Source organism: Syngnathus floridae, chromosome 3 (genome assembly GCF_059516105.1).
Source record: "Syngnathus floridae isolate MCC-2025c chromosome 3, RoL_Sflo_1.0, whole genome shotgun sequence".
NCBI lineage: Eukaryota > Metazoa > Chordata > Actinopteri > Syngnathiformes > Syngnathidae > Syngnathus > Syngnathus floridae.
The window spans coordinates 6,578,107-6,591,952 of NC_142415.1; the positions used below are offsets into that span (position 1 = coordinate 6,578,107).

The 13,846-nt window shown below is 40.7% G+C and overlaps 2 protein-coding genes across 3 annotated transcripts; both read left to right on the top strand.

The window, feature by feature from the left end:
• The first annotated feature begins 1,484 nt into the window (after window positions 1-1,484).
• On the top strand, window positions 1,485-9,987 carry prc1b (protein regulator of cytokinesis 1b). 2 transcript variants are annotated; one of them, XM_088371948.1, is made up of 14 exons: window positions 1,485-1,610; window positions 1,882-2,014; window positions 2,869-2,991; window positions 3,341-3,574; window positions 3,786-3,956; window positions 4,701-4,850; window positions 4,965-5,112; window positions 5,217-5,353; window positions 5,534-5,629; window positions 5,698-5,844; window positions 5,920-6,030; window positions 6,136-6,258; window positions 7,571-7,744; window positions 8,898-9,987. In XM_088371948.1, exons 3-14 carry the CDS (start codon window positions 2,881-2,883, stop codon window positions 8,967-8,969), a joined length of 1,674 nt encoding a protein of 557 aa, XP_088228074.1. In that variant the 5' UTR covers window positions 1,485-1,610; window positions 1,882-2,014; window positions 2,869-2,880; the 3' UTR covers window positions 8,970-9,987. The 2 variants fall into 2 exon arrangements, with proteins under 2 accessions (XP_088228074.1, XP_088228073.1); XM_088371947.1 differs by having other exon boundaries at window positions 1,540-1,710.
• Window positions 9,988-10,463: 476 nt separating this feature from the next.
• On the top strand, window positions 10,464-13,476 carry ptpmt1 (protein tyrosine phosphatase mitochondrial 1). Its single transcript, XM_088371229.1, has 4 exons — window positions 10,464-10,721; window positions 11,221-11,301; window positions 12,016-12,207; window positions 12,853-13,476. The coding sequence occupies exons 1-4, from the start codon at window positions 10,575-10,577 to the stop codon at window positions 12,985-12,987; spliced, it is 555 nt and encodes a 184-aa protein (XP_088227355.1). The 5' UTR covers window positions 10,464-10,574; the 3' UTR covers window positions 12,988-13,476.
• Window positions 13,477-13,846: the final 370 nt, after the last annotated feature.

Genomic DNA, 13,846 nt, shown 5'->3' on the forward strand with positions numbered 1-13,846 from the left:
CCGCTCGGCTTGAAGCTATTTCCGGCCTCCCGGTGGTGCCGGGCGGCGTGCACGAGCTCGCCGGCCGCTGGAAGTCGAATGAGGCTCCGCGATCTCCTCCGCGGTGCTTATAAACAGCCGATCCGCTCGGCTGGAGCTATTTCCGGCCACTGCGCATGCTCACGGCCTCCCGGAATTTGAACACATTTCGTCAATAAATTTCGCATATTTCTGATTGAATTTTGAAGTTTAATATAATGCAACAATTGAGCTCGACTTATACAAAGGATATATCATAAAATCGTAAATTTCCGTCGAATTTTAGGGGGTCGACTTATACACCGAGTCGACTTATACACCGGCAAATACGGTATTCATCATCCGAACCGCTTTTTCTCATGAGGGTCGCTGGAGCCTATCCCAGCCGTCTTCTACTACCTTTCAAAGTCAGCTTTATTGTCAATTTCCCCACATGCCAAAGACACACATAGAAACTGAAATTTCGTTCCCCCCATCCCACGGTGACAAGACATGGCCCACAACAGACAAACAAGTAAACAAGTATAACAACAGCGTGCTGAATAAATAATGAATAAATAACACAACAAATAAATAAGAGGAGCAAAAAAAGGACCAAGTGAGCATAAAGCAGACATTCCAGAAAATAGCGCAACAGTGCCGCACGCTACGCAGAAGGGGGTAGCGAGTTCAGGGTCCTAACAGCCTGGAGAAAGAAGCTGTTGGCGAGTCTGGTGGTGCGGGAGCGCAGGCTCCTGTACCTCTTCCCAGAGGGCAGAAGGTTAAACAAAGAGTGAGCCGGGTGACTCACATCTCTCGCAATCGAGGTTGCCTTGCGGGCGAGATGGGAGGTGTAAATGTCCTTCAGGGAGGGAAGCGAAGCACCAATAATCTTACCAGCCGTATTCACTATGCGCTGCAGGGCCTTCAAGTTCTGTTCAGTGCAGTTACCACCCCAGACAGCGATGCAACTGGTGAGGACGCTCTCAATGGTGCCACGGTAGAATGTAGACAGGACTGCCTGGTGGTAGGGGTCGGGGGGAACGCCCTGAACTGCTCGCCAGCCAACAAGCAACCATTCATACTCACCACACTCACACCTCCAAACAATATGGAGTGCTCAATCAGCCTACTATGCATGTATTTGGAATGTGGGAGGAAACCAACACAGGCACGGTGAGAATATGCAAACTCCATACAGGAAGGCTGGAGTTGGAATCGAACACACAACCTCTGCATAGTGAGGCTCACGTGCTAACATTTTAAAAGTAAAATCTCACAATTGTATCCACACTGATGTAAGATTCCTTTACTTTGTCCAAACTTAGAGGGACAAAAAGTATATTATTGACATACAGTTTTGTGCGTTTTATTCGTGTTCCAGGTCAAGAATGACTGGTCATTAAAAATTTGTTGTGTGCTTGTTTGAAATCCAGATTAAGTGGAAATATTTGGGGTGGGCGGTGCAACGCGTGAAGTGCCTGCGAATGTCACGGCGCTATCGGCCGTTCATGTGAAACTCAACATGCGCGTCATTTCTGAACGAGCCAATCGGAGAGCAGAACTCTGCACGGTGCGTGTTTTGAACGACGGAGACAAACGGACGATTGAAGGCGAGTCCCAGAGTTGATCAGTATTTTCCTTTCTTTGAAGCATTTTCATCTCGTTTATTCGAACGGGGGCAGTCGCAACGCCGTTAACAATGAGAAAAAGGTATGGTTTTAATTTTACATTTTTGTACTGGTATCGAACAATCCGTAACGTGTTTATAAAATATGTTAAACGGTTTTGGGCCAATGCACCGAACACAGCATTTGTTTGAATCCCCTTTCAGTGCTTTAAAGTAATTGTAGTCTTCGTAACTAAATCCTGTCATTTTTGCAGTGAGGTATTAGCAGCGGAGTCTGTGTCATGCCTCACCAAAGCCTTGGTCTACCTGAAGGACATTTGGGAGGAGATTGGCATACCAGAAGACCAAAGGCTACAGAGAACAAATGCTGTCAAGAAACACATTGAGGTGAGGCATATTACAGCCTATCGAAACTGCACCTTGAATGTTATTCAAGGTGCAATCATCATATACACTTGCCTAAAACTTGAAGTGCACCTGCAATATTCTAATGGGATGAGTAAATTCGTCTCGGTGCCTACACCGCTCAATATTTCTTTTTGAACGACGCTTTGAGCTTTTTGTTTACGTATTAATTATCTTAGCTGGAGTTTAAAAGTTCAAACTGCACCAGTGTTTCTTTTTAGAATTCATTACGCTTGTCTTGACTGTGGTAGTGCGGTACATTTCCAGACCAGACTGCTTAAACTGAGTATACCAAATGGTGTCTGACGGAAGATGACGATTGACGATTTCCTTGCCCTCTTGGGAGTTTAAGATCAGGGGATGTTTGAGAATATCTGCCATTTTTCACATGTCCTGGGTGTTGTTGTTAGTCACCTAAATGTTGAACAGAGGCTGTGATTTACCGAAGTCAAATACCTTGTTTGGCCCGCTCAAACATGGCGAATAAAAACTCTTGAATCTTGAATAGGTGTTTGCACTCAACCCTATTAACTACTTAGGACTATATATCGCTTTTGGGTAAGTGCAGTGGTCATAATTTCAAGGTGTTCAAGGCCAAGAAATAGACGGGTTTTGAGCCAGCTACTCAAAATGGATAGTAAGTGTGCTTGTCTAGAATAGGGTGAAGACCCTAATTGGAGTTCCTCACTATTTTTTTTCTAATCCTGCTGCTATGTTTGTAATACAGTATACAAGTCGTCATACTTTTGAAAGTTAATCTTTAGCAAATAATTTGTTGTTTGGCTCAAGTGTATTGATTTCAATTCGGTTAACTAAGTGATAATTCTGTCCTCCAGGATTTACTCAAGATGATGATCAAAGAAGAAGAATCCCTGAGGAACAGAGTTATAAGCAGCATTCAGAACTGCAAAACTGAAGTGGAGAAGCTCTGTCATGAACTTCAGATTCCAATGTGTCAAGTCAGTGTCAACTGTCAATGTCTTAAAAATGTTCACTAATACATACTGTGTTACAGTCAGCAAATTGTCCATACCAAACTGATTACATCGCTATGTAATATTTCACTCCAGGCAGTTTGTTGTACAGTACAGTACGAACCTTAAGCTCAAACACAATTCATTCCAAGAAGCTGTACCCTAATTTAGAAGATTCACAGTGCTAAGTTAGTTTTGTTTCAGGTTCTATATAGGTGTGTGTGGTTTAGTCTGAAAAAGGAAATCTCTCAAAAAAGAAAACTAACGGTAATTTGACGAAACTTCACATTTTGTACAATGAATATGTTCTTTTAATTACTCTGTGTTGATTCAGGATCAGGATGGTCTTAGCATGCTCCTTCAGGAGAAGACCCTTCGTACGCAAGTTGAGGACCTGCTAAAGGAGAAGACTTGCCGCATGCAACAGCTGAAGGCTCTGCTTGAGGAGGACCAGGAGCTTTGTGACATCCTGTGCTCCATTCCATTTGATATCTCCCCACATTCTGTTCCCACATTGGACCAACTGGAGAGCTTTCAACAACATATTACTAACCAGAATGCAGAAAAGGTAGGTGCTCTGTTGCACTATTTCCATCCATCATTTCCTGAAATCTTCAATTCAAGACAGCACGCACACACAGACCTACTCAGCTTGACAGACAAGTATCTTCTGCATATTGAGACAAATAACGTAATGCTTGAAGAAAACGACGACAATGAATACACTCACCAAATCAAATGTAATTTCTTCAGTGTTTTCCCCTTTCCTCTATGAACAGACAAACCGGTATGCTGAGTTCGTGGGCCTCAAGAAGCAGATCATCTTGTGCATGAATGATCTGGATCACATTCCAGAGACCAGCTTTGAGAAGGATGTTGTCTGCGAGGATGAGGACACTTTTTGCCTGTCTCGTGATAATATTACTTCACTCAAACTGCTTCTTTGTCAGGTGAGATGGGTTTTCCTGGTCTCCTTTACACGTGCCTATGCTCAAGACTGAGCCAGAAAATTCAAATCCAATTCCTTCATCAAGTTCAAAACACTTGACCTTACTTTAATTGAATTGTGTCAAAAAAACACCTGATTACTGTTGTGTGTTGTGTGGCATTACTCCGACACTACCATACAGAGCCCCTATGAAGGCATTTAAATCAATTTGGCCTGATCACTTCATTTTAAATTCAATGACATCAATTCTCATTGAACATGTCATTGATGGGACTGTTTTATGCCTCGTATAGGCATTGCCTTTAGTTTGAATCTTGCGCAATGTTTTGCAAATGAGCTCTCTGAATGCTATCCAACCTGTTAATAATAAGCTGCCACCACCCTGTCTGCATTGCAAATTGATGCGGACAATTCACTAAGCCCTTTCAGACAGAACTCACCAAAGTGAGAGCTTGCCCTGTCCAAACTGCTTGTTCGCACACCTGTTGCCCGTTGCAACTTGAATGGCGTCAGATATTTGGGCTCTTGGTGACCTCAGTAATGACACACTGGCAGTGTCTCGCCACTACTACTGTCGCAGGGGTTGTGAAAACCTTCCTACCATTATACACTGGACGGGGAGCTGAGGAAAAGTTTGTGAGAATGCCTGCTTTTAGATGGCCTTCAATCACTTCAAAACAGATTTGGAATTTAGAAGATACCCAAAACAACCTGAGTGATGGCTGATGTAACGGATGGGTTGCAGCTGGAGCAGCACAAGGCAGAGAACGAGGCAGCATGTGAGGCTCTTCGAGAGAAGATCCAGAAGCTGTGGGACATATTGCAGGTGTCCCAGGAGGAGAGACAAGCTTTTGATGAACACATGGTCATGTCCAAGAAGCGCAACCTGAAGGCGGTAAAATGTCATTCTTACTATCCATTTATATTTTTGTTGTCTGATTGTAATACTGTATTAGTTTTGCTTTTTTTTTTTTTTTTTTTTTTTTAATCCATTTGTTTCCCATTTCAGTTGCAAGCAGAAATAAATCATCTGGAAGAACTAAAACTACATAACATTCACAGAGTCACAGAAGTCATCCGCTCTGAGATCGCTGTGTTTTGGGAGAAGTGCTTCTTAAGTAATGAGCAACGGCAGTCGTTTTCCCCATATTTCAGCGGTGAGTTGACTTTTTCCCACTCAGTAAAAAATATTGGTCGTTGGTACAAGTTGTTCTTTGTTGTTGGGGTTTTTTTGTGCTAAATGTAAAACTTGATACGTTAGAGGATTTCTCTGAGGAGCTTCTGAGTGTGCATGATGCTGAGATTCAGCGTTTGAAGAAGTATTACGAGGATCACAAAGAGCTTTTTGATGGTGTTCACCAGTGGGAAGAAAGCTGGAGACTCTTCCTGGAGTTAGAAGTGAGTCTTCTTGAATGTTGAAAAATGAGGAAAAAAACTAATTGTGAGTGCAGCTAAAACTGTTGCTTTGCTCTGAACCACATTAGTTCATTTCAGTTTGAAAATCGTTTTATTTCACTCAAAAGTTGTAGAAACACTGGTTGCAAGGCATTTACGTAAAAAGTGGAATTTTTATTTCAGAAAAAAGCATCAGATCCATCAAGATTTACTAACAGAGGTGGGAATCTGCTCAAAGAGGAGAAACAGAGGGCTGAGTTGCATAAAATGCTGCCAAAGGTAAGAACTACCAAAGCTAAAATTTTGAACACTTGATGATAATAATAAACCAAGTTTGTTTTATTAAGTTGGAAAAGAAACTCAAAGACCAGATTGATGCATGGGAAAATGAGCAGGGCAGTGAGTTTTTGGTCAATGGCCAAAAGTTTCTTCAGTATGTGGAGGAACAGTGGGAGCTGCATCTTGCAGAGAAGGAAAGAGAAAAATTAGAAAGGGTAAGCATGTTGACTATATGCAAAACTGATTTGCTTCTGCATGATTTAACATTCTTCTTTCCAAATTTGGAACAGCAACTGAAGAAGAGCAAGCAGACTGAGGAGGATATGTTGTATGGAACAGCCGTACAAACCACCAAGCGCAGAATGCTGGGCCACCTTAAACCTTACAAATCACGAGGGATGGTAAAAAAAAAAAGCATATGTTTTCCCCCAGTGCTTCTGTTGTGGTATTAGCTTAGTGGTCATTTGTTGTTTAGTCAGTAATATTCTTTTGCCTCTCATTCTCAGAATGCCACATCCAGTACTTCTATGGCTACACCCAACAGCACGATGCGTTCTGCCTTTAGTGGAACTGTCTGTCGTTCACCGGTGGCACGGCCACGGCCAAGGACGCCTTTAACTCCTAACAAGGTTGGTGGGAAGAATCTGTTCACACCGCACCTCATTTCTTTTTTTGCTCAATGCAACCTGTATCTGATATTTAGTTACAGTAACCCGTCGCCACTTTGTGCTTCACCTATAGCGGATTCCATATTTCACAAATTTATGAGTGACTGGAGAACGGCGTTTAAATACATGCTAATAGTGCCATGTGTGGCTCGAAGCAATGTGCGTCACTGCGGACAAGCGCGAGAAGCGCGTCAGCCAGCTATGCGCGAAGTGTGCAAAAGGAGTTGCGACAGTGGCAATGAGCGCTGACAGTGCGGGCGTGCCTCTGAGGAATGTGCGTCACTGCGGACGTGTCTGAGTTCAAGCGCAGGAGGTGGTATTCGGCCACGCGCAAGGGAAAAAGCACCAACCGGTGCACGAGGAGTACATGACAATCTCACGTGTTTATTTTATTTACTGTAAAGGTACAATACATACACAGAACAGTGTGAGAATGGTTATTAAGGAAAAGGTTTATGTAGCGTTAAAGTATTGGGGAGGGTTTACAAAACTTTAGTATTGTGTACTGGACCACAATGCAACAGGAGATTAATGCGTAATCGCGATTCACTTTGGTTTGGCTCGGCATGATCTCCTCCGGGTTAGTGTAGTGCAGGGGTGTCCAAACCTTTTGCAAGGAGGGCCAGATTTGATAAAGTGAAGGGGCCCGGGGGCCAATAGATTTTTTTAAGTACAAAAATTACAATTCAGATTTTTGTTTTGTTTTTAAATCCAAAATGGGCCACTTTTATATGTAGTCCTGGATCGGATATGTTTCGGATTTTTTGCAATGCGAGCGCGGTCTGAGCAGCCAGGTCAGTGTCTAATTTGGTCGTCATCATTCGCTCCGCGCAGACAGGCGCACAGACCGCTTGGGAGGGAACGTGACTGCCGTGAAGCTGCAGTTATTTTGAGAAACAGTATTGACAATAATTTAATCGTGCTCAAAACATGAAGCATAAAGTGTGGAAAATATGTTGTAGAACATAATTCAAATCAGTCTCCATGTCTGAAATGGATGTATTTTCTGGCTATGAGGCACCAATTGGATTTGGCTTTGCTTCCTTTGGGATTTATGCAATATTGACAGGGTTAAATAGAATGGCATTGTTGAAAAGAGTCAAAAATAAAATTTTCCTAAAATGTCATATGTTTTATTTTCTAAAACTAGACTAGCATGCAGAATTCAGTGGCGTGCGTGGTAGTGTTTCAGTGATTAAGATTTAATCCTGACATGCAATATGTCCCGAACGGCGTCTCTTATGTGACTGACTGGTGAATGTGTCGCTTCCAGGGTCCTGCACAAAGGATTGGTGGTAAACCTCCCCATCCACTTGTGAAGAACTGTAACAAAGAAAATGACACCCATTTAAGGGGAACCCCTGTAGGTGGTGTGTTGGTGGCCTCCCCTCATCGGCAGTGTGACATCAGCCTTAACTCTGTTGCCAGCACGTATTCGGAGTTTGTGGTAATTGGCCGTTGTCTTAATGTTTTTTTTCTTCTTTCCTCTAACGCTCTTGTCATTCCTTGAGTGACTCCAACAAATCCCTTTGAGTATGCACATCTCATGTCTGTCGATTAAAGCATGCTCTTTTGTCTGAAAAATATCCTTCATCTGGCATGCTGTAGTAATACCATGTCTTGAAAAACGACATACAGTTCTTACACTACCGAATGATATTGGTAAAATACAGTGTTGTATTTTGCGTCAGGTGTATAGAGATTGTCTGAAGCATTTTAACATTCTCAACTGTCAGTGTAAAAACAATGCAGTAGTTCACTTAACTACAACAGTCAAACATTAAGCAAAACAAAAAAAGTCCTAACTTAATTAACCTTAATGCACGGTGATGACATCACAGTATGCCAGATTGTGGCTGAGTGATATCAGTGACTCGGTGAAAACATCTTGAAGGAGGATATTGATTTATTCGTGTTTTGAGGTCAAGGAACTTGGCAAAGGTTGTCTCTCGTGGCTTGGCTCAAATGCTCCAACAGGCCATCACAATGTTTCTTGCCCAAAGTACACCTCGAAGCAGTCTTCATACAGCTGTAGCTCACAGAAGAACGAAAACTCCCCCAGTTCCTGCAGTGCCATTATTACAGGCTTGATGTGGTAACAGTGGCGACAAATCCATTTTGCTAAGTTGCGGCCAACTTTACGTTCAGACCAGCAGGAAAAGGCATGAGGCTTGTATGGTATTTCCCGTTTAGTCACTTTGCAACCAGCGCCATATACTGTATGTCAAGATTGTTGTGCCACTGTCATTCCATTGAGTGGCCTGCCTCCAAATCAAGTAGAATGTGTAAAACGTCTCACAAGTGAGGATGTACAATTAATTATAAAGGGTTAGTTTTTAACGCTTGGACTATGAGTCCACTTTAACTTACCCTCCAGTGTTTATTATTCTATCTAACTTTGTTTCGGGATGTGTGGCAATAAATGCTGCCTCCAGATTAACTCATCAGTCAGCTAGCAAATACATAAAGACCTTTTTTCCACACAGAGAAAGTGAATATTTTAAGATCACACTGTACATTCCTTGCAACAGAAAAAGGGGGCATGATAATGACTTGTTTCTTTCTTGGTTCTAAATAATCCTGTTCTGCCTTTTTGACAGCGAGACTTGTCCAAGGCTTCTAACCCAAAGATCCAGCAGCACATCCTGAACTCTACCATCACCAAACTTTGACCTCTCACCTTTGGACATGATACCTCCACTATAAATACGCAATTATGTTTTACTTTGATGGACTCCATCAGTGTTTAGTGTTTTTTCCGTTAGAAGTTCAACCAATTTTAAAAATGTTTGTTTTTGTTTCTTCTTATTTTTAACTTTATACACATTTATCAATATATTGTGGCACTATTTCATGAAGTGAAGTTAATGTGGTTAATTAGTAGCCCTGCTATCATACACGTTTGCCTAGTCTGTCACTGTTAACAGAGAAACATAAGTTATCGTAACGCTACCTTGTCTTTTTACTGTTGGTGTTATTTTATTTTACAAACTGAAGTTTAAGTAATGAACTTTGTGAAATTGTGCAATGTAAAAGTTACAAATCAAATGTATAAATATTCGCACTTTTTTGTAAAAATTTTCCCAATTCATTCTGGAGTTGTAAACACTGTTCCATTTGAATTTTTCCCAACTGTTTGCAATCTATGAATGAATGTGTGTACATGTATTAATTTTTTTTACCTACTGTTTTGTTTCTTTTCCTAATGTTGTTTTTTTGGACAAGCTGAATAGCCTATTAAAATGTAAATATGTCCTATAAAAGTGCTTTTACAAAAGACAGAATAGTTAAAGTGACCTGTAAACCATCGTCAAAATATGAAAGATGTGTCTCACTTTGTATACATGAACTAACAGTATTTCACATCATTTGTTCATCTTCCAAACAGCTTATGCTCACAAGGGTTGTGGGCGTACTGGGGCCTATCCCAACAGTCTTTTGGCAGTAGGTGGGGTCACCCTGAACTGGCCACCAGTCACACCGATGGCCAATTTGAAGTGGTCAACCGACCAACCATGCATGGCTTTGGAATGCGGGAGGAAACCTGAGTACCCAGAGGAAATCCACGCAGGCATAGGGAGAACATGCAAACTCCACACAGGATGGCCGGAGCTAGAATCGAACCCTGCATCTCTGAAATGTGATGTGGATGTGGTGGAAATAAATTACGGAGCAAATGACAATAGAACACTTCCTTGTGTATGACTATTTATTTTCCCTCTGCTACATCTTTTTTTTTTTTAAATCAGGATCAAAGTGGGACTTGAGTGCACTTAACTGTACAAGGGGGTGTTTTATTTGTGCTCCATGATAGCGTTTATAATTTAGCTTTGTCAGCAACCAAATGCATGGGCAAAAACAAATTCTTTTTAGTGACATTATCTTTACGCCATTTCTTTGTAGTTAAATTCGGTGTCAACTTGTCAAGCGTTCTTATCTGACCTAATTTCTTTCTAAATAACGTTAAAACCCATTGCAACTTAAACATTAATGATAACCGGTTTAAAACGTCACACTTCACTTCAAAATCACGAAGGTTCCTTTTTTATGACAAGCTTTCATAAAAAGTATTTTAGATTTTTAATCAAACGATAAGAAAAATAAGACCAAATGATCTTTATTTTGCAGGGGCTACCCGGAAGTTCAACTACAACCGGAACAACAAAGTGGGGGCGGGCCACCGTCTCAACATTAATGCACCACTCAAATGTGTCTCGTGTGTGCTGCCGAAATACACCGGGTTGAAGAAAATCACTTTCAGACCGAGTAATTTAATCATGTCTGCAGTTTTAGCAAGGCTGTTCTTTTACCCTACACTCGCCTACAATGTCATCATGGAGAAGGTGTCTTCACGGAGGTGGTTTGACCGTGTGGATGAAACGGTCCTGCTTGGAGCACTGCCCTTCAGATCCATGACCAAACAGGTATGGCTTCTCTTTTACTGTAAAGTAATTAATCCTCTATATTTCTGTAACTGGACCTCACCTGATAGATAGATAGATAGATAGATAGATAGATAGATAGATAGATAGATAGATAGATAGATAGATAGATAGATAGATAGATAGATAGATAGATAGATAGATAGATAGATAGATATGCAGAAATAATTCCGTACTGCATCCTGTTGAGGCAAACCTAGTAAATACAAAATACTGTACACTATGCTGGCCTTTTAAAATTGTTTTATGTTTCTCACAGACCCCAGTTCCAGCCATCAGCTTATCGAAAATGCCTACTGAATGACTTCATATTTAATAAAAATAAATAATATTGTATATATTTTTATTCAACTCTTGGCTGTAAGGGCAAGTATTTTGTCTACAGGAGTCTGTACGGTTTTAGTGTAATTGCATACATTTAGAGGTTATCACAAATTTACAACAGTAAAAAGTGAAAAAGTGAATTTTCTTTGTCTTTCAGTTGGTGGACTCTGAAAACGTCCGAGGAGTTATAACAATGAATGAGAACTATGAGACCAAATACTTTTGTAACTCTGCGGAGGTGAGTTCATCAAAAAGTCTTATTTGTTAGTTGAAGGAACACAAATGACACTCAAAAGGACTGTGTTTATCTTGGGGCATGTAAGACGTTGACACAAGGGCTGTTCTGCCTGAATGCAAAGTTTAACAATCCCTGTGTTTATTTTGTGAGTTGTGAACCAGAAAGCGGGTTACGTGAAAACTCTGAGTAAGTTAACCCTAAAATGAGGAAAACTGAGTTATCCATTCCAGAAAGAGCGGTAACTTAAACTCTGGGTCAGTTACTGCGGTAACTTAATCTGTGAACATAACCTGCTTGCTGGCAGGTTTACTACAAAAGAGAGTTTCTACCCGTCTCCTCCCAGAAATGGATTGGCCCTTCATTCAAAATCCGATCGACATCGAAGCTGTAATAATTCGAAACGCTTTACGTCGTGAGAGAATCTTCCGACCCAGAGACGTCTTTCCCACCTGTATTGTAGCAGCTAAACACTGAAAAGCAAGTCATCATTTTTTTTATGCTTTTCATCTATCGACCTTCAGCACAGAGGCCAAGGCCTTGTCCAAAAGTTTGTGACCTCATTGTATAGTCATTACACAGAATGAGAAATATTTCAACCCATTAGCAGCATAGAATATGTAGTTTCACTTTTTGAAATAAGTGATGGCAAAATATTGAACCTTTCCATGATATTCAAAAGAATTTTTTAGATGTAAATGTATGCTTGTGTGGCAGGAGTGGCAGGCTGCTGGGGTGGAGCAACTGAGGCTGAGCACGGTGGATCTTATCGGTGTTCCCACTTTAGAGAATCTGCACCGAGGAGTCGAGTTTGCTTTGAGACACAGAGAGAAGGGAAACAGCGTTTATGTTCACTGCAAGGCCGGACGTTCCCGCAGCGCCACACTAGCTGCTGCATACCTCATACGGGTTAGTTCAGAATTTCTTATGAATCTGAGAAAACATGAAGTTTACATGTTTGCTTTCATATTTTTCTTTTTGCATTTTTGTTTACAAATTGAAAATTTTTAAGGTAATACATGTTTCTGCTCAAATTTAAAAAAAGTGGTAATAAGGACACTCAAAAACAAATAGTTTTTGCCCCCACCAGTATGCATGACTATGACTAAACACAGGAATAATGGTGAGGAATTGTTCTTTTTCTCAGTTTTTAATTAGATTATTTTGTGCTTATGGCCTCCATATTTGGATACAAACAGTAATCATCATCATCATCATCATTATCATGGAGCCTATGTATGTTTCAATTTGTACGCAAGTATGGGTTATGTGTGTGTCTTGAAAACACAACTTTGATGTAAACCACACACTTCAGGATTTCATTTAAAAAGATAACGTGAAGTTTTTGAAACCTTGTTGTAGACCACAGGCAGCAGACTAGCATCTTACCAACAACTACTGTTGAAAGTATGGTAGTGAAATAGTGACATTTCATTTCCAAAACTCGGGGTGTATGATGGAAAAAAAAATTCCTTCTATTCTTCTATCTATTCTTGAAGTCTCTTTTTTTTTTCCTGTTAGTTGTTTGATTTTGATTGCTTTGTTTGCTGACAGCTCCACTGTTGGACCCCTGAGGAAGCATGTCTGAAATTGGCGTCTATCCGGCCCCACATTATGGTGCATACGGCCCAGTTGGAAATGCTGAGGAAATACCATCTGCAGGTGTGTGCACCTTCCCAACAGAGGTGAAGCACCGACTGCTGGACTCGGCCATACTTAATATTGGTCTTTTGGCGTTGGTCTCCTCTTGGTACTGTTTTGTACACTCTGTGGCAAGAGAGCATAATTATTTTGAACTTTTTTTTTTTTTTTTTTTTTTTTAAATCACCATTTTCAAAGTTTTACTGCATTGGTCATATTTTTAGTTGTTAATACAATACTGTACAGCAAAAAATGAACATGTATTGAAAGATTCTTATCCTGATAGTTTTTGCTTTGGAGTCTGAAAAATATATTTTGTTTTGAGCGGCGCAGTAATTCAAGTTATTAAATGGGACATCAATCATATATACCTTTCAAAATGTCTCGAGTGAATTCAAAAGGGAGTTCCTTTAATATTTTATACACAACAGTTTTACGCACAACAGTGCAATTTTTTAAATGTTTTCACATTTCCTATTGTTTAGTGTGTAGTTTGAAGTACTGCCATTGTTTCATGAATAAAATATCGAAATGCTGCCTAATTGTGTTCATTTAGAGTGTCCGCCCTGAGACTGGAAGGTTGTGGGTTCAAACCCTGGCCGGGTCATACCAAAGACTATAAAAATGGGACCCATTGCCTCCCTGCTTGGCACTCAGCATTAAGGGTTGGAATTGGGGGGTTAGATCACCAAATGATTCCCGGGCGCAGCACTGCTGCTGCCCACTGCTCCTTTCGGTGATGGGTTAAATGCAGAGACAAATTTCACCGCACCCAGTTGTGTGTGTGACAATCATTGGGACTTTAACTTTAACTGCAGTAGTGTGATCAGATACATTAGTATGCGATGAATGTATCTGATAATGTAATATATCTGATAATGTATGTTTAATGTAGCCTTTTACATGA